This window comes from Bombina bombina, chromosome 2 (assembly GCF_027579735.1).
Source record: "Bombina bombina isolate aBomBom1 chromosome 2, aBomBom1.pri, whole genome shotgun sequence".
Classification (NCBI taxonomy): Eukaryota; Metazoa; Chordata; class Amphibia; order Anura; family Bombinatoridae; genus Bombina; species Bombina bombina.
In genome coordinates, this window is record NC_069500.1 from 927,172,360 (window position 1) to 927,194,448 (window position 22,089).

Below are 22,089 nucleotides of genomic sequence, written 5' to 3' on the forward strand. Positions count from 1 at the left end.
AGACCAAAGACCCTGAGCTATCAGGGATCCCCAGACCGCACCCCAGCCCATCAGACTGGCGTCGGTCGTGACAATGACCCACTCTGGTCTGCGGGAGGTCACCCCTTGTGACAGGTTGTCCAGGGACAGCCACCAACGGAGTGAGTCTCTGGTCCTCTGATTTACTTGTATCTTCGGAGACAAGTCTGTATAGTCCCCATTCCACTGACTGAGCATACACAATTGAAATGGTCTTAGATGAATGCGCGCAAAAGGAACTATGTCCATTGCCGCTACCATCAAACCTATCACTTCCATGCACTGCGCTATGGAAGGAAGAGGAACGGAAGGAAGTATCCGACAAGAGTTTAGAAGTTTTGTTTTTCTGGTCTCTGACAGAAAAATCCTCATTTCTAAGGAGTCTATTATTGTTCCCAAGAAGGGAACTCTTGTCGACGGAGATAGAGAACTCTTTTCCACGTTCACTTTCCATCCGTGAGATCTGAGAAAGGCCAGGACTATGTCCGTGTGAGCCTTTGCTAGAGGAAGGGACGACGCTTCAGAATGTCGTCCAAGTAAGGTACTACAGCAATGCCCCTTGGTCTTAGCACCGCCAGAAGGGACACTAGTACCTTTGTGAAAATCCTTGGAACAGTGGCTAATCCGAAAGGAAGCGCCACGAACTGGTAATGCTTGTCCAGGAATGCGAACCTTAGGAACCGATGATGTTCCTTGTGGACAGGAATATGTAGATACGCATCCTTTAAATCCACCGTGGTCAAGAATTGACCTTCCTGGATGGAAGGATTGTTCGAATGGTTTCCATTTTGGACGATGGAACCTTGAGAAACTTGTTTAGGATCTTGAGATCTAAGATTGGTCTGAACGTTCCCTCTTTTTTTGGGAACTACGAACAGATCGGAGTAGAACCCCATCCCTCGTTCTTTTAATGGAACAGGAAGAATCACTTCCAGAAGATAACCTTGGAAGACTATTTCTAGCGCCCAAGGATCCAGAACATCTCTTGCCCAAGCCTGAGTGAAGAGAGAGAGTCTGCCCCCCACCAAATCCGGTCCCGGATCGGGGGCCCGCATCTCATGCTGTCTTGGGAGCAGTGGCAGGTTTCTTGGCCTGCTTTCCTTTGTTCCAGCCTTGCCTTGGTCTCCAGGCTGGATTGGCTTGAGAAGTATTACCCTCCTGCTTAGAGGACGTAGCACTTGGGGCTGGTCCGTTTCTGCGAAAGGGACGAAAATTAGGTTTATTTTTGGCCTTGAAAGACCTATTCTGAGGAAGGGCGTGGCCCTTGCCCCCAGTGATATCAGAGATAAACTCTTTCAAGTCAGGGCCAAACAGTGTTTTCCCCTTGAAAGGAATGTCAAACAATTTGTTCTTGGAAGACGCATCCGCTGACCAAGATTTTAACCAAAGCGCTCTGCGCGCCACAATAGCAAACCCAGAATTTTTCGCCGCTAACCTAGCCAATTGCAAGGTGGCGTCTAGGGTGAAAGAATTAGCCAATTTAAGAGCACGAATTCTGTCCATAATCTCCTCATAAGAAGAAGAATTACTAATAATCGCCTTTTCTAGCTCATCGCACCAGAAACACGCGGCTGTAGTGACAGGGACAATGCATGCAATTGGTTGTAGAAGGTAACCTTGCTGAACAAACATCTTTTTTAGCAAACCTTCTAATTTTTTATCCATAGGATCTTGGAAAGCACAACTATCTTCTATGGGTATAGTGGTGCGCTTGTTTAGAGTAGAAACCGCCCCCTCGACCTTGGGGACTGTCTGCCATAAGTCCTTTCTGGGGTCGACTATAGGAAACAATTTTTCAAATATGGGGGGAGGTACGAAAGGTACACCGGGCCTGTCCCATTCTTTATTAACAATGTACGCCACCCGCTTGAGTATAGGAAAAGCTTCGGGGGGCCCCGGGGCCTCTAGGAACTTGTCCATTTTACATAGTGTTTCTGGAATGACCAGATAATCACAATCATCCAAATTGGATAACACCTCCTTAAGCAGAGCGCGGAGATGTTCCAACTTAAATTTAAAAGTAATCACATCAGGTTCAGCTTGTTGAGAAATTTTTCCTGAATCTGAAATTTCTCCCTCAGACAAAACCTCCCTGGCCCCCTCAGACTGGTGTAGGGGCACTTCAGAACCAATATCATCAGCGTCCTCATGCTCTTCAGTATTTTCTAAAACAGAGCAGTCGCGCTTTTGCTGATAAGTGGGCATATTGGCTAAAATGTTTTTGATAGAATTATCCATTACAGCCGTTAATTGTTGCATAGTAAGGAGTATTGGCGCACTAGATGTACTAGGGGCCTCCTGTATGGGCAAAACTGGTGTAGACGAAGGAGGGGATGATGCAGTACCATGCTTACTCCCCTCACTTGAGGAATCATCTTGGGCATCATTTTTACTAAATTTTTTATGACATAAATCACATCTATTTAAATGAGAAGGAACCTTGGCTTCCCCACAGTCAGAACACAATCTATCTGGTAGTTCAGACATGTTAAACAGGCATAAACTTGATAAAGCACAAAAAACGTTTTAAAATAAAACCGTTACTGTCACTTTAAATTTTAAACTGAACACACTTTATTACTGCAATTGCGAAAAAGTATGAAGGAATTGTTCAAAATTCACCAAAATTTCACCACAGTGTCTTAAAGCCTTAAAAGTATTGCACACCAAATTTGGAAGCTTTAACCCTTAAAATAACGGAACCGGAGCCGTTTTTATATTTAACCCCTTTACAGTCCCTGGAATCTGCTTTGCTGAGACCCAACCAAGCCCAAAGGGGAATACGATACCAAATAATGCCTTCCGAAAGACTTTTCTATGTATCAGAGCTCCACACACATGCAGCTGCATGTCATGCTGTTCTCAAAAACAAGTGCGCCATACCGGCGCGAAAATGAGGCTCTGACTATGATTAGGGAAAGCCCCAATAGAATAAAGTGTCTAAAACAGTGCCTGCCGATATTATTTTACAAAAAATACCCAGATTAAATGATTCCTCAAGGCTAAATATGTGTAAATATGATCGATTTAGCCCAGAAAATGTCTACAGTCTTAATAAGCCCTTGTGAAGCCCTTATTTACTGTGTGAATAAAAATGGCTTACCGGATCCCATAGGGAAAATGACAGCTTCCAGCATTACATCGTCTTGTTAGAATGTGTCATACCTCAAGCAGCAAAAGACTGCTCACTGTTCCCCCCAACTGAAGTTAATTCCTCTCAACAGTCCTGTGTGGAACAGCCATGGATTTTAGTAACGGTTGCTAAAATCATTTTCCTCATACAAACAGAAATCTTCATCTCTTTTCTGTTTCAGAGTAAATAGTACATACCAGCACTATTTCAAAATAACAAACTCTTGATTGAATAATAAAAACTACAGTTAAACACTAAAAAACTCTAAGCCATCTCCGTGGAGATGTTGCCTGTACAACGGCAAAGAGAATGACTGGGGTAGGCGGAGCCTAGGAGGGATCATGTGACCAGCTTTGCTGGGCTCTTTGCCATTTCCTGTTGGGGAAGAGAATATCCCACAAGTAAGGATGACGCCGTGGACCGGACACACCTATGTTGGAGAAAATATATTTTTTAGGAAAATGTATTTCCCAGATATGAAACTGTCTGCAAAAGGAAATATACTGAAAACCTGAATCATAGCAAATAAGTACAATACATATATTTAGAACTTTATATAAATACATAAAGTGCCAAACCATAGCGGAGAGTGTCTTAAGTAATGAAAACATACTTACCAAAAGACACCTATCCACATATAGCAGATAGCCAAACCAGTACTGAAATGGTTATAAAGTAGAGGTAATGGAATATGAGAGTATATCGTCGATCTGAAAAGGGAGGTAGGAGATGAATCTCTAAGACTGATAACAGAGAACCTATGAAATAGATCCCCGTGAGGAAAACCATTGCATTCAATAGGTGATACTCCCTTCACATCCCTGACATTCACTGTACTCAGAGGAATCAGGCTTCAAATTGCTGAGAAGCGCATATCAACGTAGAAATCTTAGCACAAACTTACTTCACCACCTCCATAGGAGGCAAAGTTTGTAAAACTGAATTGTGGGTGTGGTGAGGGGTGTATTTATAGGCATTTTGAGGTTTGGGAAACTTTGCCCCTCCTGGCAGGATTGTATATCCCATACGTCACTAGCTCATGGCCTCTTGCCAATTACATGAAAGAAATTGATATTTTTCACATTTCTCTGCTCTATCATAGATATATCAAACTGCATACACCACTGTGGCTACATAACAAGCAATATACAGATTATAAATTCTGACAGCACCCAGGTGGGAAATGGCTTAGCAACCAAAGGGTTAATATAGGTTGTAAAGCCTTAATTTGCTTATGTGGTGTCGTTGCTTTGTTGTAAGTAAGAACTAGGGGGACTCTGGTGGTCTCTTTCTATATTGCAAAAGGTTGTTTCTCTGTATTTTCATGGCTCGTTCGATTTCTGTCGTGCAGAATGTCCTTGATGGATCATGAAAGTCATAGAGGACAGATATTGGGGGGGTTTTTGTCCCCTCATCCGAGCAGATGCGGTGGTATCAAAGCTTTGCAATATAAGCTAGAGAGGTATTTCTTGTGAACCGTTTTTTTTTTTGTATATTGTAGTTGTGATAGTGCCTTCTTTACTGATATTAAGAGTTGTATCTAGGATATTTACACTTTTGGTGAAGTGTTCCATAGTGAGATTAATGGTGGGGTGGAAATAATTGTAGTATTTGTGAAACTGTTTTAGTGCCATTTCCACTTCAGTCCAAATAAGGAAGATCACATTTAGGTAGCAGAGATATAACAGTAGTTTTATTTGTTGTCGATTGTGAAATTCCTCTTCATATTTCTATATACCAACACCCATGTATTGCTCCTTAATATTAAAAAAAGGGATACGAAACCCCAATTTTTTCTTTCATGATTCAGATAAAGCATGCAATTTTAAACAACTTTATAATTTACTAATTTGTTCTCTTGGCATCTTTATTTAAAAAAAAAAACAGGAATGTAAGCTTAAAGGGACACTGTACCCAAAATTTTTCTTTTGTGATTCAGATTGAGCGTGAAATTTTAAGCAACTTTCTAATTTACTCCTATTATCAAATTTTCTTCATTCTCTTGGTATCGTTATTTGAAATGCAAGAATGTAAGTTTAGATGCCGGCCCATTTTTGGTGAACAACCTGGGTTGTCCTTGCTGATTGGTGGATGAATTCATCCACCAATAAAAAAGTGCTGTCCAGAGCACTGAAACCAAAAAAAAAGCTTAGATGCCTTCTTTTTTAAATAATGATAGCAAGAGAACGAAGAAAAATTGATAATAGGAGTAAATTAGAAAGTTGCTTAAAATTGCATGCTCTTTCTGAATTACAAAAGAAACAATTTGGGTACAGTGTCCCTTTAAAGTGAGAGTACATTTTACTATATTGCAATACAGCTATTGGTTAATCTACCATTAACATGTTAAATTGCTAACTTTATATTTTTGTATTTATATACCGGTATTTATTTTTTTATTTTTTTTTAAATATCTGCCTAATTGTGATCTTACTCTTCGTTATGTTCCTCCGCCCCGTCGCTTTCTTCCTGCTTCATCCTTCTTACTATATCAGCAGTCCCACCCGCCGTATACATCATGAAGCGTGCTCGTAACCTCTCTCTCAGCCATGTTTAACTGAAGACACTCCCTTACAGTTAGTCAGATGGCGGAGAATACGGCTCCTTGTCATGCCACAAATATATGCAGCACTCCTGTCTATACTGTAAACATAACAGTATTGGTAATACACTACAAAATGGAAAATACCTCCGTTTTTCATAAGTGCTTATTTCACTACACCATATTTTGCAATATGTACCTACACCCGCCTTCTAATAATCACATGGACTGAGAACTTTCAATCAGTACGCGTGGTTAGCTGGTAGTCCAGCACGTGGCGAGCTCTCATTGGTCCACATCCTGATAGATGGTACATCAGAACCAATAGTATGCGGTAGAGTGCGATTGGGGGCGGACGTGGAAGCAAGAGGCAGGGAGCCCTGTGTGATTTCTTCAATATTAACGAAAGTAGGGGATTCCCTTTGTTTAAAATGCGCATGCGGCTTGCAGGAACGCGCTTCTAGAGACAGCTGTAATTCATAGTTAGCCGCATGCGCATTTTAAGCCTGGGGCGTATATATGAAATGGAGCAAGACAACACTGGGGGACCAATCAGTTAGATATGGCTGGATACGTCACCTACAAGGAAAAAAAAAAAATTTAAAGCGGGTATCGAAAACGATTAGAACAAAATGATGAATTAAAAGTATCCTTTATTTTTTAATATATTTTTTAAATATTTATAATGAATAGTCTGACTTTACTTTCACTTTAAGAGCCGGACCATTTTTGGTTCAGCACATGGGTAGCGCTTGCTGATTGGTGGCTATCTTTTTGTACTCCTGGATATGCAATAAATAATTGGAAAATTCTATTGGAGTGCTGCTATTCACTTTTTGTTTTGGAATTTGATTGCTGGGCTGTGCAGTGCCTAGCGATAGCGTGCACCCATCCAATAACAGTGTGAGCTGGACTTTCATGATTGGTGGCTAAATGTAGCCACCAATCAAGCAAGCACTACCCAGGGTGCTGAACCAAAAATGGGCTGGCTCTTAAGCTTACATTCCTGCCATTTCAAATAAAGATATCAAAAGAACAAACAAAAATTGATAATAGGAGTAAATTAGAAAGTTGCTTAGAATTGCATGCTCTATCAGAATCATTAAAGGGGAAAAAAATTGGTTTCATATCCCTTTAATTCTGGGTGCTAAATTCCATATAAAAATTGCCAACCCTTGCATTATGGGCGAGACAATTTTACTAATCAATACCACAGTAGCTTCCAGCTTTATCGATTTGAAGAATAGTTTTGCAGAAAAGACCACAGCTCATGGAAACAAAAAATGGAAGAAGCCAACTGTTCTTAATAGAAATATTTAAGGGACAGTTAGGTCCAAAAATAAAAACTTTCATGATTTAAATAGGGCGTGTAATTTTAAACCACTTTCCAATTTACTTTTATCACCAATTTTGCTTTGTTCATTTGGTATTCTTAGTTAAAGCTAAACCTAGGAGGTTCATATGCTTATTTCTTAGACCTTGAAGGCAGCCTCTAATCTAAATGCATTTTGATCGTTTTTCACCACTAGAGGGCGTTAGTTCGTGTGTTTCATATAGATAACATTGAGCTCATGCACGTGAATTTAACGAGGAGTGAGCACAGATTGGCTAAAATGCAAGTCTGTCCAAAGAACTGAAATAAGGGAGCAGTCTGCAGAGGCTTAGATACAAGGCAATTACAGAGGTAAAATGTGTATTATTATAACTGTGTTGGTTATGCAAAACAGGGGAATGGGTAATTAAGGGATTATCTATATTTTAAAAAAAAAATGCTGGCGTTGACTGTCCCTTTAAATAAAATAAACAATAAATAAGCCATACAAAATCAAACTGTGTGCAATTCAGTACCAAGTATCCATAACCAAGTATTGAAGTTTGTTATGGGGATGGTTACCCAACATTTAAAGTGAATGTAAATTTTGATGTTTAAGTGCCCGGTTTTTAAAATTTTGATTAAAAACAGGGGCACTTTAATTCATCAAAATTTACATTTCACTCCTGTTGTGACAAAAAAAACTTACCTTTTAAACTTCACAGCAGCTGCTGCTTCCTCCGGTCTCACAAGCCATTTCTGATGTCAGAAATGATTGATAGGTCATCCTCCAATCACAGATTCCCCCCCGGGGGATTCAGTGTCTGATTCACTGCTGTGATTGGAGGAAGCCAGATACCTCATTTTAGACCCAGGAAGAGGCTTTGAAACAGGTGGAGGAAGCTGGAGCTGCTGTGAAGATTAAAAAGTAAGTTTATTTTCACAACAGGAGTGAAATGAAAATATTGATGAATTAAAGTGCCCCTGTTTTTAATCAAAGTTTTAAAAACCGGGCACTTTAGCATCAAAATTTACATTCACTTTAATACAACAGCAAACTCCAAAATCCATTACATATCCCTGAAAGGAGCCAGAGTGTTAAAGGGACAGTCTAGGCCAAAATAAACTTTCATGATTCAGATAGAGCATGTAATGTTAAACAATTTTCCAATTTACTTTTATCACCAATTTTGCTTTGTTCTCTTGGTATTCTTAGTTGAAAGCTTAACCTAGGAGGGTCATATGCTAATTTCTTAGACCTTGAAGCCCACCTCTTTCAGATTGCATTTTAACAGTTTGTCACCACTAGAGGGTGTTAGTTCACGTATTTCATATAGATAACACTGTGCTTGTGCACGAGAAGTTATCTGGGAGCAGGCACTGATTGGCTAGACTGCAAGTCTGTCCAAAGAACTGAAAAAAAGGGGCAGTTTGCAGAGGCTTAGATACAAGATAATCACAGAGGTTAAAAGTATATTATAAATGTGTTGGTTATGCAAAACTGGGAAATGGGTAATAAAAGGGATTATCTATCTTTTAAAACAATAAAAATTCTGGTGTAGACTGTCCCTTTAAAGTAAACGTCAATTTTGACAAATTAGTGCCCGGTTTTTAATAATCCTATTAAAAACAAGGGCACTTTAATTCATCAAAATTGACATTTCAAGAGTTTTCTTCAAAAAAAAACTTACCTTTTAATCCTGAAAGCTGCTCCCATTGATTCCCCTGGCCGTCGGAAGCCTCTGCTTACGTCAGAAATGACGAATCCGGCTTCCTTCAATCACAGCAGGGGGGGTTTGATGAATTTAAGTGCCCTTGTTTTTAATAGGATTAATAAAAACCAGGCACTAATTCGTCAAAATTGACCTTCACTTAAATAATAATGTTATATTTTATGCAACCAGGAAAGCACCTAACATTTAATAGGGCACAATTATAAGAGAATATATTGAGCATATTTACTACATACCTAGCTCCTTTAGAGATATATATTGTATAGGGGATAGATAGATACCCAATGTACTCGTTTACAATAACAAAACAATTATGCTTAAGCAATCTGGTTGATACCAGGGGTCAGGCATATGCATGTAAAATAGTACAGTGAGTATTAGCATGGACACTAGAACAAAGAAATCTGTACAATACTGGAGCTACTGAGTGGAATATATAGATTTTTGTCTCACAGTACAAAAAAAAATATTTTCCCAAAACAAACTGCTTTCTGCACTTGCAGGGGGCCTTCAGGTAATATTTATAAAGACCATCCAATTGAACATGGAAATCTGCTAGTTCCCAAGATCTAACACGCTAGCATTGTAATATAAAAAATGTGTACACATCTGCATATTATTCTAGTTAACTTGCACATTGGAAAGGCATTACCTTACAAGAACTGGGAGCATGGGTAAGACAAGAGTGCACACACTATGGCCATTTCAATGGTAGCCACATGCACATTGAAGTTAAAGGGACATTAGAGTCTCGGCGAGGACTTCCTGCTGGAGGCAGAGCACACAGGTGTTAGCTCCCGCTCCAGGTACACGCTGCCTGGAGAAAAACCTATCTGCCAGCGGTTTGCTGAATTATCCTTGGCCGTGGAAACGCTATCCGGCCTGGATTTGGGATCCGTGGATCCTTGAAACAGAAGTCCCCCAAAGCAGCCTGGTTAGTGCTTGTTGGCTGAAGCACAAGTTTTATTTTCCATAGACGGCGGGGCAGTACAAGTACCTGGTCCTATATATACAGCCCTAACTCACGGACAAGATGTGCCGCATGTGTTAAATCAGCAAGACAAGCAAGTTCACGGTGGTTCTGTCATGCATATGTGAAACCCCTCTGCCCTGTGGCCAGTTATACAGGGCTCGACTTCAGTCAACCTAGGCTCAACCCAGACTCAACCCAGGCTTAAATTGGTCCATATATCCCCTACCTTCACTGCAGAGACCACTACAGAGACTATTACTTACCCCCGTCGGGGTTCCTGTGCGCCGGTGTCTCTGCGGTGGTTGTTTGTGCCGGTGCCTTGACGGGTGGGACACAGAAGGGAACGCTGCGGATGCTAAGGCTGGGCCCCGCTGATGGTCTTGGGGAGAAGGACTGTGGCAGCATTTGAGCGCAAAGTGCGGTGGAACCCGAGTGTGCTGTCAGGATCACAGTGGCAACGGATGAATTCTCTTTTCTTCTCTGGAGATCTCCTTGCAGCCCACTTCCGGAGCAGAGCGGTCAGCAGATATAATACCCCACACGCTGCTCCCTGGTGTAGTAGTGTGTGTTTGGGGCAGAGAGGCGGCTGCAGATCTCGGGTGCGCATCCCCGCTTGAAAACTACAGCTCTACCTGGGCAGCTACGGTGATCCGGATACTATGCACCCCTAGAACCACAACGGAAGAAGGTAGATATAACAGCGTTTGGGCGGCTGGGCTACACAGAATCTGGGTGAGGACAGATCGTTGCTGGTGAGATATTAAACTCAGTCCCTTAAGGCTAATGTGCGTCCATAAATGCACTAAAAAATACATCGGCACCCTTGTCTGTATGATGTCTGTATGATATGCCCTGATATACTGTTATACATCTCTCCTTGCCTTCAAGACCATTCCTGCTGGGAATACAATTTATGTGGACTGGGTTATTTGACTATAATAACTTACAAACCCTGTCTTAGTTGGGTGCAAACACCAAATAATCTGGGCTAGTTGGTGCCCGCACTTAGACTTTTCTGAGTCAATATAAGCTAAGTGGTATGAGACTGAGCCTGGAAAACAATCATCTGAGTAAACATATTGTGCAGTGTAACACAGGGCTTTCTGCTCGGTATACATGAACCACAGTATTAGGTTTGACACTCTATAAAATTTTCTTTTGTCTTGATTTACAATGTCAAGGTGCTAGAGTGTTTTTGCATACATAGAGATAATATTGCCTTAAACTGTTTAAGATAACGAAATTTAAATTTGTTTGGGCTGTGGCTTTTTGTTGTAATATATACAGATTGCTGGAATTAGATGTACTGAAAGCAGAGTATAGATATATAAGAGAGACACACAGGTGAAACACTTCAATAAGCTCTATAAGAGAGTTTTAAGCACAATGCAGTTAGTCTGTCTCTCTTGTGTGCTATACTGAATACACATTGCTACACTTAGCTGTAAAAATTCTGTAGGCAGATAGTATGTTTACTATACAAGATAGGCACCTTGATATACTAGTAACAAAAGCTGTATAGGATAGCCTAATTACAATCTGTTCAGGCAGTGCTCTCCTTGATATATTGCATAAGCACGTTGTGAATATATATATATATATATATATATATATATATATATATATATATATATATATATATATATATATATATATATATATATATATATATATATATATATATATATATATATGATAGTAATTAAATTGTCCTAAGCATTTAACCTCACTATCTGCTCAGTCTGTGTTTTTGCTACATTGTATACATAGCACTGTGTCTAAATGTAAGGTTATGAAGCTAGACAATATTCCCGCTGCTTAAGAAAGGATCATATTGTCCATAATTATATTGTTTAGATTACATTGATCTACGCTGTCTATAATATTCTTATGACCTAAGTGCGGGTCATAGAACAATTTTTTACTTAGTCAAGTGTTATCTAATAATAACTTAATAAGTTTGCACTATTTTAGGAAAGTTACAGATCCGCGTAACACAAACTAAACTATAAGTCTTACAAATCACAAATTTTTCCTTTTTTTTTTTTCCTCTCTCCCTTGAGAGTTCACTGATTAGAAGTTTGTATAGAAATTCTTTAAAGTGTGTAACACGATAATATAACGAGGGTCAAGATAGAAGTAATTTAAATATATGTTGTGAAGTCCCTTGCCTCTGTGTCTCCTCACACATAATATTAAGTTTAATAAATAAATGCACCATAAATTTATCTAAGATATCAGACTAGAATATACACGGCTACAGGGTGAGTTTATAGTACACAATAAAAAGTATGAAAAATATAAATTAGGTAGGATAAGACCCTAATCGTTCTATACAGAAAATTGATCATTGATTATTTGTTAGACGATACAGGTTTGGGCCAAGTAAGGGTTAAGTACACTTTTTGGTTAAACTCCCTTTTTTTTTTTTCTTCTCATAAATTCAATTATTAGTAACCAGCAGTTTATGGATAGGTACATGCACCAAAAGAGCTCTCCCTCCAATATGCCGCCTAAATCTAAAGATAAGAAGGGGGCAGCAGGACGCTGGACTCTAGCATTGATACTCCATTAGACAAAAGTTCACCGTCTCTAATGGCCAGTAATATGGCAGAGTTTGCCGCCGAGGTGGCAAAAATACTAACTCCTCAATTCGATTCTGTAAAATTGGAAATTAGATCCGAAATTTCAAATCTTACTGCAGAAGTTAGACAATTCTCTGCAAGGATGGAGGAAGCGGAAAATCGGATTTCAGATTTAGAGGATAGATTTAATGTACAGTAGCCTATTACTGAGGCGCATAAAAAAATGATCGCATCATTACAAGCGAAGATTGAGGATCTTGAAGATCGCTCAAGACGAAATAACCTGAAAGTGATAGGCCTCCCAGAAACGTCAGAGTTTCAAGATCTGATGGCCTTTGTGTCTATTACGCTTCCTCAGGCCCTGCAGATTCCGGCTCCTGCTGTCCCCTTTCAGATAGAGAGGGCGCACAGGATAGGGCCGCGTAGAGAAGATAACAAGGGCAATAGACCCAGACCAATTATATTTAAAATTTCTTAATTTTCAGGACAAGATGCTATATCTACAATATTATCGAAAATGTAACCCCTTAGTGTTTCGTTCTCACAGACTGCTGATCTTTCAGGATTTTTCATCAGAAACTCTGGCTAAAAGAAGAGACATGTCTTTCTTTTATGGCAGATTACAGAAGGGAAACTACAATATCAGACTAATGTATCCTGCGAGACTGGTAGTACTGAGAGAGGGTAAATACTTTACATTGAATAATGTCATGGAAGCAGAGACTTTCTGCAGAGAGGAGGGGGTCCCATAAAGTAGCCAGTATTAAGCAATTTCTGTGTTTTTGGTTTTTATGTTTCTCTGTTGTTGTTTATGTTTGGATCACTATATATCTGCTCTACTGTGAGAAGGTTGTTGGTTTCCTTTTTTTTTTTTTTCCCCCCCCCTTTCTCTTTTCTTTCTCTCCTTTCCTTCCTCTCCCTCCCTCCGACCTGGTCACCCACATGCATTTTGCCTCCTCATTCACAATATACGCTTAAAATATTATGGAAAATAAATTAAATCTTCTGTCTTGGAATGTGGGGGGTATAACCTCCCCCATGAAACGTAAATCTATAATTAAACATCTGGGTAGATTCCGGCCTGATATAGTGTTGCTGCAAGAATTACACCTCAAGCCCCAAGAATTTCCCAAACTTAAATCCAAATTGGTTGGGGAGGTGGTGGCAGCGCCCGCTACATCCAGAAAAAGAGGGGTGGCCATATTACTCAATAAAAATTTGAATTATCAGGTGCATAATGTGGAGGTAGACCCGGAAGGGAGGTTTTTAATATTAGAAATCGAAATCAATAAAATACACTATGTAATATGCAATATCTACGGTCCGAACCAAATAGACTATAACTTTTGGGCTATGTTAACATGTACATTACATAAATTTATAGGTAATAATTTAATCATCACTGGTGATCTCAATCTGATTTCAAATACCGTATTGGATCATTTGAAAAAAAGATCACTACGGACGAGATGCAGAAAGGTTCGTATTTTTCATAAATTTTGCTCACAACTAGGCCTAATCGATATCTGGCGCTCTCAGAATCCAGATAGTCGTACATTCACATGCATGTCTCATGCGCAGCAGGCATTGTCAAGGATAGATTTTTTTTTTATTTCAGACTCTCTTCTTGGTTGGAACTGGACCTCACAAATTGAAGAAATTATAATATCGGATCACGCGATTATCTCATTGTCATGTAATACGGCTTTAAGAAATACAAGTGGTATCCGCTTTCACTTCCCTAAATTTTTAAATAACAATGTAAGCTTTCAAAATTGGTTAAAATCTAAGTGGGTCGAATACTCAAAAAATAACAGGAACTACTTTGACAAGATTGAGGTATTTTGGGAAGCCTCTAAGGCTGTCCTGCGTGGGGAAATAAAATCATATATGATTTCTTTGAAAAAGAAATATACTCAGGTAGAGAGGCAGTTGGCTAATCAAGTTAAAAACGCATATAGAAGGTATATTAGTAATCCCATGAAACAACATTGGGAGACATATGTAAACGCTAAGACAGTGCGTGATATTCATATAAAACAAAATAGTGTTCAGGAGGACATCAGAGCGTAAGCATTGTATGGCGGGCATAAAGGAAGATCTGCAAAATTTCTGGCTAGATTGGTCAAACCTGCCTTAAGGCAACCCATTCCAGCAATTAAACTGGGTACTGCTCGTTACACGCACCATTCTGACATTGAAAGGGTATTTGTGGAATATTTTCAAGAGGTATTCAAATCTGAGACCCCAAATCCAAGTAAAAAAGCAGAATTTTGGCAGAGGATAAAGGTTCCAAATCTCTCAGGAGAAATGAAAAACTCTCTGAATGTTACTATATCTGAAGAGGAGATAACAGCTGCAATTAAACAGGCTAAACCAAATAAAGCTGCCGGACCCGATTCGTTCCCCATCAAATTTTACAGAATTTTAGAACCACAGGTGGTACCGGTATTAGAAAAGCTATTCAATTATTATTTTTCAGAAAACTCAAGTTGCTCCCAGTACTTCGCTGCCGCGAATATTTCATTAATTTTGAAAAAGGGCAAAGATCCTGAGACACCTAATTCTTATCGGCCCATATCTGTCCTAAATACGGACTATAAGATTCTGGCCGCTATTCTCGCCAACCGGCTGAAACCATGCATTGGGAGTATAATACATGGAGACCAATCAGGTTTCATGCCAGGACGAAATCCTGTTAAAAATATGCGCAAATTATTAATACTAATCGAGTCGTACTGGAATAGACAGGCGTTCCCCAATCAACATAAGAGCACAGATAAAGCAATTTTAACGGTAGATGCAGAGAAGGCATTTGACCGTGTTGATTGGGATCACTTGGTATATTCCCTGGAGCAATTCGGTGTGTCTGGAAAATTTATTGAATATATTAGATTAATTTATAGCGCTCCAGCATCCGCATTAATTATTAATAATGTTTTATCCCAACGTCTGATCTTACACAGAGGTACTAGGCAGGGGTGCCCCCTCTCCCCTCTTCTATTCAACATCAGTTTAGAACCCTTGGCTATATTATTGCGTCAAGAGTTAGAGGGTATTCCACTGGCAGGGAAGAAACATGTTTTGCTTCTGTATGCAGATGATCTACTCTTATTTCTATCTAATTTGAATACAGAGCTGTCAACTTTACAGAGTATTGTTGCGGATTTTGGAGAGATATCTGGGTATAAGATAAATACCACAAAATCAGAGCTACTGTGGTTACATAGAGATCCCACATCCCTTATAGACCATCCATTCTTAGAAGTTCCACAAATCTCATACTTAGGTCTGAAATTATCCCGTAATCCAGCGGAATGGTACAAGGCAAATTTTACGGATTGCCTGGAACAATGTGGTAAAAAAATTAGATGAATGGGCTGGACTGCCCATATCTCTTTCGGCACGAGTGATGCTGATCAAATCGGTTATTTTCCCTAAATTTCTATATGTTTTACAAAATATACCGCTTTTTCTGCACAAAAAAGATGTTATTAAGTATAATAAAGCATGTTAACGGTTTTTATGGAAAGGCTCTAAACCCAGAATTGTATGCCACCGACTTATGAATAACAAGCTCGCCGCGGGGCTGGCTCTCCCCAACATCCAGGCTTACAACTTGGCGTGTATCGCCAGGATCGCGATAGACTGGATATCAGAAAAGGAGCAAATTTCCTCCTTTTCCGGGGAATCAGAATTGGTCGCCCCCTTTGGCCTGAAGGCTTTACTCCATTGCCCTCTGACCTCGTTACCATCCAATATCTTTTATCTATCTATGTTTAAGAACATCATAGTGGCATGGCAGAAACTATGTAGCACCCTAGAATGCCCCGTGCATGTCTCAAACTATTTATCTATTTGCGGTAACCCCAACTTTTTACCCGGGCTGTCTAACCGGATTTTTAAAGATTGGGCGGCAAAGGGTTTGAAATTTGTGGGGCAGATGCGGAGAAATACGGGTCTCCCAGTAACATTTGCAGAACTGGTACAGAAATTCAACCTGGGAACACATGAGTTCTATGCTTACTTGCAAATCAGACACTACCTCCAAGAATTACTTTATAGTTTCGGAAATAATTGGTCTTTAGGAGATATCCAGACTAGGGTAACTTTATACGCAGCCGGAGTATTTGCAATATCTTCACTATATTCACTCATTATCCAAAAACCTTCTAATAAGCAGGTTACTGATATGACAATGAAATGGTCGCCTTATTTTCCGGATATAGACGAACAGACGGTTATCGGTAGTTTTAAGATAATACAACAAAGTTGGGTCCCAACTTCATGGAGAGAGTCTCAAATCAAAATAGGCCTACAGAGGTATTATACACCAAATCAGTTATCCAAATGGTATAAGTCTAGCTTTTTTTGCTCCAGGTGTTGTGCAGCGGAAGCGGACTTGTTCCACTGTCTGTGGGCTTGTCCTAAAATTAGCCAATATTGGATGAAGATAAACTACTGGATGAATACAGCCCTACACTTAGACCATCATTTAAAGCCTATCGATATTTTTTTTCTAGTAAATTACCAAGGTACACTTAAAAATTTTAGTCTCATCAATACAGTTATATTAACGGGACGTATTCTTATTCTCAAATTATGGAAGGCGCGAGATGCACCCCAAATATCTCACTTTAAAAAAGCTCTATTAAACCAACTCATTGTAGAACAATTTAATATCCCCTACCCTCAAGAAGAACACTTATCCACTTTTTTCCGGAAGTGGGAATCTTTTGTTATATCTCTGCCGCTGGCATGTCAAAGGAAGGTGATAAAACCATTCCGTAACTCTGTGTTTACAACGACAAATATCTATGCAGGGCACTTCCCTCGAGAGTGGGTAGAGGGTTAGACACCAGGAAGGTGGAAGGTGGATGGGGACACGGACGAACGGGTCAGTGGTGGAGGGCGGGAGTTCCTTCCTTTCCCCCCCCCCTTTTTTTTTTCTCCTCTCTCTTGTCTTTGTTCTGTCTTTTTTTTTTTTTTTTATTTTTTTTTTTTCTTTCTTTGTCTTTTTTTCCCATTGAGAACTGGAATATGCACTGTAAAAACTGTAAACTATGATATGTAATGTCAGATCTTATTGCTTCAAATGTGAATTTATCTTTTTGTGATTGTGTAACTTTTTTTATATTCATTAAAAAATAATTAAAGAAGTTAAAGGGACATTTTATTTCATGATTCAGATAAAGCATGCAATTTTAAACAATGTTCTAATTTACTTCTATTATCTAATTTGCTTCATTCCTGTGGTAACCATTGCTGAAAATAATTTTGTGGAAAGGTCAAGAGCAGCAATGGACTACTGGAAACTAGTGCTGTGTTCAACTTGCTACCAGTAGTGCACTGCTGCTCTTTCAATAAACAAAAATTTGATAATAAAAAACGTAAATTGGAACGTTGTTTAAAATTTTATGCTCCATCTGAATCATGAAAGAAAAATTTGGAGTTTCATATCCCTTTAAAGTGATGGTAAATCTAAGCGTATAACCAAAGTTATGGATTTACAATTACTAACAATAAACTGTTTCAGTCATCACGTACTAAAAAAAAAAAAAAAAAAAACACAAAAAAAAAAAACATGTTGTTAAACTCACCCTGTGCGGCAAGTATATCGCTAACTCAGCTTCTCCAATGAGGTGACGTTTCCACCTCTAAACCAATAGCTGTGCTAGGATGCCAGTTGAAATTCACCGCTATTGGTTTAGAGGTGGAAACGTCACCTCATTGGAGAAGTTTAGTTAGAGATCGGAGAAGAATGCTTTGCAATGGCCGGCTAGAGGCGCAGTTAGCAAAACAATTGCGGCGCATATAGGGTGAGTTTAACTGCGGTTTTTTTAGTAAATGACAAACTAACGTTTATTTTTAGTGATGGTAAATCCTAGCATTTGTTATACGCTTGGATTTACTATCATTTTAACAGTTACAAGCATTAGCACTGGGTAGGCAGAGAAGTCAAACTGAGTAAAAAGCCAGCAAAGAAACAAAAGAGCACAGAAATAAGGTGAAACTGCAACTGTAGCCAGAGACTCCAATACAGCCACCAGCAGTAACGTCTGATGATTATTTAATGTTTTTATGTAGCTTTTATTTATAACATGTTTCTTAAAATCTTTACCTTAATACTTGTACTTCTAGTCCAAGCAAACCTGAAGAGTTTTTATTTCTTCTTGTGAAAGCGCCACACACCGAGATCTGTGCAAATCCAGATCTTATTGTAGTACACTGTCACAAGAAGAAATATGGCTCAGAAAAACGCCAAACTCTGCAAGCAGCTGCTGCCTATTGCATTCATAGGCTTCTGAAAGCTACAAATGCACATGTATCCAACAAAAACAGCAACAGGCTGTATATTCATCAAAGCTTAGGGCCCTCGTACACAGCATATACCCTAAGTTAAAGGGGACATTATACACTAGCTTTTTCTTTGCATAAATGTTTTGTAGATGATCCATTTATATAGCCTATACAGCTTTTTTTAAAATAACATTGCACTGATTTTCAGACTCCTAACCAAGCCCCAAAGTTTTAGGAGAATACTGATGTATACCTACTCCAGCTTGCTCCTGCTAATCTTTTTAACCGTGCTAAACTGGGAGCTTCTAAGTAAGTTTTTAAACTGAGAGGAGCAGTGGTCCAGCAGGTTCAAGAAATCCAAAGGACACAGCTCTTACCCGTAATGCATTTTCTGTATGTCAGCTATGGTAAATGTTACATGATTAATAACAATAAAACAATGTTTTGAATTAAACAAAATTTAACAAATACTGATAAAATTCAGAATGTGTTTGTGTATATGTATATTTTGTTGTCCTTTTTTTAGATAGTAGTAGAGATTACTACTGGAAAGCTTAAAGTGAATGTCAATTTTGATGCTAAAGTGCCCGGTTTTTTAAAAATTTGATTTAAAACAGGGGCACTTTAATTCATCAAAATTTACATTTCACTCCTGTTGTTAAAAAAAAAAAAAAAAAAACCCACTTACCTTTTAATCTTCACAGCAGCTCCAGCTTCCTCCAGTTGTTGCAAGCCATTTCTGATGTCAGAAATTATGTATAGGTCATCCTCCAATCACGGCTTCCCCCCGGGGGAATCAGTGTCTGATTCAATGCCGCGATTGGAGGAAGTCAGATTCCTCATTTTAGACCCAGGAAGAGGCTTTGCGACAGGTGGAGGAAGTTGGAGCTGCTGTGAAGATTAAAAGGTAAAAAAAAATTCTCAACAGGAGTGAAATGTAAATTTTGATTTATTAAAGTGCCCCTGTTTTTAAAAACCGGGCCCTTTAGCATCAAAATTGACATTCACTTTAAATTCTAAAACACATTCTGTATTGAGAGAGGCTCAGTACTGTTGGTAGCAAAGAATTTTGAAGTCAGGCTCAAATGATAACTGAAAATGTGTTTATTGTTAATTTATATAAAATGAAAAAAGGGAAACGCAAGAAAAAAACTTTATTGAATTATTTTATTCGTATGGCACCACCAAATTCTGTAGTGCTGCAATTAGCAACTACATACTTTTCAGAAGATTAAAGAGATAAGAAACCCAAAAGTTCTCTCTTATGATTTGGATAGAACATACAATTTTAAAACAACTTTCCAATTTATTTCTATTGAATTTGCTTTCACTCTTAGGATCTTTTGTCAAAAGAGCAGCAGTGCATTACTGGGAACTAACTGAACACATCAGGTCAACCATTCACAAGAAACATATATGTGCAGCCAACAATTAACAGCTAGCTCCCAGTAATGCATTGCTGGTCCTGAGGCTACTTAGGTATGCTTTCCAACAAACGATACCAAGAACATGAAGCAAAATATATAAAATAAATAAATTGAAGAGTTGTATGTTCTATCTGAACCGTTACATATTTTCCTTTTTTATTAGGTTTCATGTCCCTTAAATAGGTCCAGGTAAAACTGTGTAATTAAATTCTGTAATATGTGTATTTGTTTACTTATATATTCACACATCACGTTCAATGTTTTTAACAACTTTACAATATACTGGGAGTCTGAGATAGAGTGTGTATATATATATATATATATATATATATATATATATATATATATATATATATATATATATATATATATATATACACACACACATATACCTTGTTCCACTGCATTGCACTGGGCCATAGGTTGCAGTGATACTGCAATTTGCAAAATTCTTCTAATTGCTGTGCATTTCAAACATGACTTCTATATTAAGACCACTAATGTATAACCAACACAGTACTAAAAAGATTATTCAGTAAAGTGGTTAATAAGACGTTAGACGAGTATATGCACGAACTATGTTTATTAATCTATATATTTTTGTATTGCACTAACGATTAATGATAGATTTTCACAATTATAATTTCAGCCAAATGCAAACGATTCGTTTTTTTTTTTTCTTTAGCAGCAAGTACTGCTTGCCTTGGTCGCTGTAGTGAAATTGACTCGTCTTGCTCTCCAATGTGTCTTACTGGTCACTATTTAAAGTCATAAAACCCCCATTGCCCGGCGGCGGCACTCTGGGGCCCTATTACTACCAAACATGCACAAACCGCTAAGCTTGCCCCCTGCACACACACACTGGTGGCTCACCCCTCGTCCTCCTCGGTCTTGCTGGCATCTATCTTTCCTCCTTCGCCTTGGCCACCTTCACCAGCGTCCGCCGCCATAGCTTCCATCGTGCTTTCGTCCTGCACCTCTTCGTCGGACATTCTACTTTATTTCAAAATGCAGAGTAAAAAATAATAATAAAATGGAATAAAAATAATAAAGATAATTTCAGGTTGCAGTCAGCGGACTTAATGGCGGCTTTCCTTAGCTCCCAAAGCGCCACCCCCTTCACTTTTAGTAATGGCCGCTGTATCAAGCCTTGAAGCCTGTGTGTAAAATGGCTGCCGAATACAAAGATGCAGTGCTATCATCCTATTTTCACGAGCTGGTCCGCGAGCAGCTTTATACTTCGAAGAATTATATCAACCAGTTGTAGTTATAAAATAGTAGCCTATCTAATGACATAACCGAAAATGTTGACAAAAAAAATATACGTATCGTCACCCATTTAATAGTATTCGCGTTTTAATTGATTAATAATAGTATATGCTTTCCTTTGTTCTATACTGAATTTAAGGTGTTAAAATCCAAATTATGAAAAAAAAACCTGTAATGAACATTCTAAGGTAAAAAAAAAAAGTGCTTTATTTTATTAAATCTCTCCCCCCCCCCCCCCCCCATTGTTTTCAAAGCCATTCGAATCAATCAGAAAGAATATCCAACAAATCAATTTAAAACCAGTGTCTGTGACATACGTGTATACACAATATTTCAGTGTTTGGTATGTACTTTATATATTTCATGTTTTTTTGCTACCGTTCACCTGAGGAAGTTATAATCATCCAATCATGTAAAAATATTTTTGTCACAAATTTGATACTTTGTTTTCCCCAATTCAGACACCCCAACCTGCAAAAACTCATTTCAGGGAGGTGGCTTGACCCGCTACTGCTATGTGTTTAACCCATGTGCATTTAGTAAGTAAGAGTAACACAAAAAAATGACATGCTCTAACAAATTAGTGCTTTAGAATGTTCTTTGACACCATAACCCATTAAAATGGGTTGAGCTTACAGGGAAATCAGAGCTCCTTATTTTATTGCTTTCTGTACATACACATGCTTCATTATATTATCTCTGTATATCAAAGCTCAACACTGAACAACTGAAATTTAAAGGTATATTAAATATTATGAGATTGTAATATAAAATGTTAATTATATGGAGATAAAAAA

The 22,089-nt window shown here is 38.6% G+C and overlaps 1 protein-coding gene across 6 annotated transcripts in view; it reads right to left on the bottom strand.

Moving 5' to 3' along the window:
* Positions 1-21,152, bottom strand: part of HNRNPD (heterogeneous nuclear ribonucleoprotein D) — a 119,507-nt gene extending 98,355 nt beyond the window's left edge. For 4 of the 6 annotated variants that reach the window (XR_008400700.1, XM_053703351.1, XM_053703349.1 and 1 more), the window contains exon 1: positions 20,897-21,151. Coding sequence is in view for 5 of the 6 variants with exons in the window: in XM_053703351.1 (XP_053559326.1) it covers positions 20,897-21,015 (119 nt within the window). In the remaining variant the exon portion in view is untranslated. Of the gene's footprint in view, positions 1-20,896 lie in introns of all 6 variants that reach the window. The other 2 variants (XM_053703352.1, XM_053703353.1) reach the window with 1 other exon arrangement.
* Between the last annotated feature and the right edge of the window lie 937 nt (positions 21,153-22,089).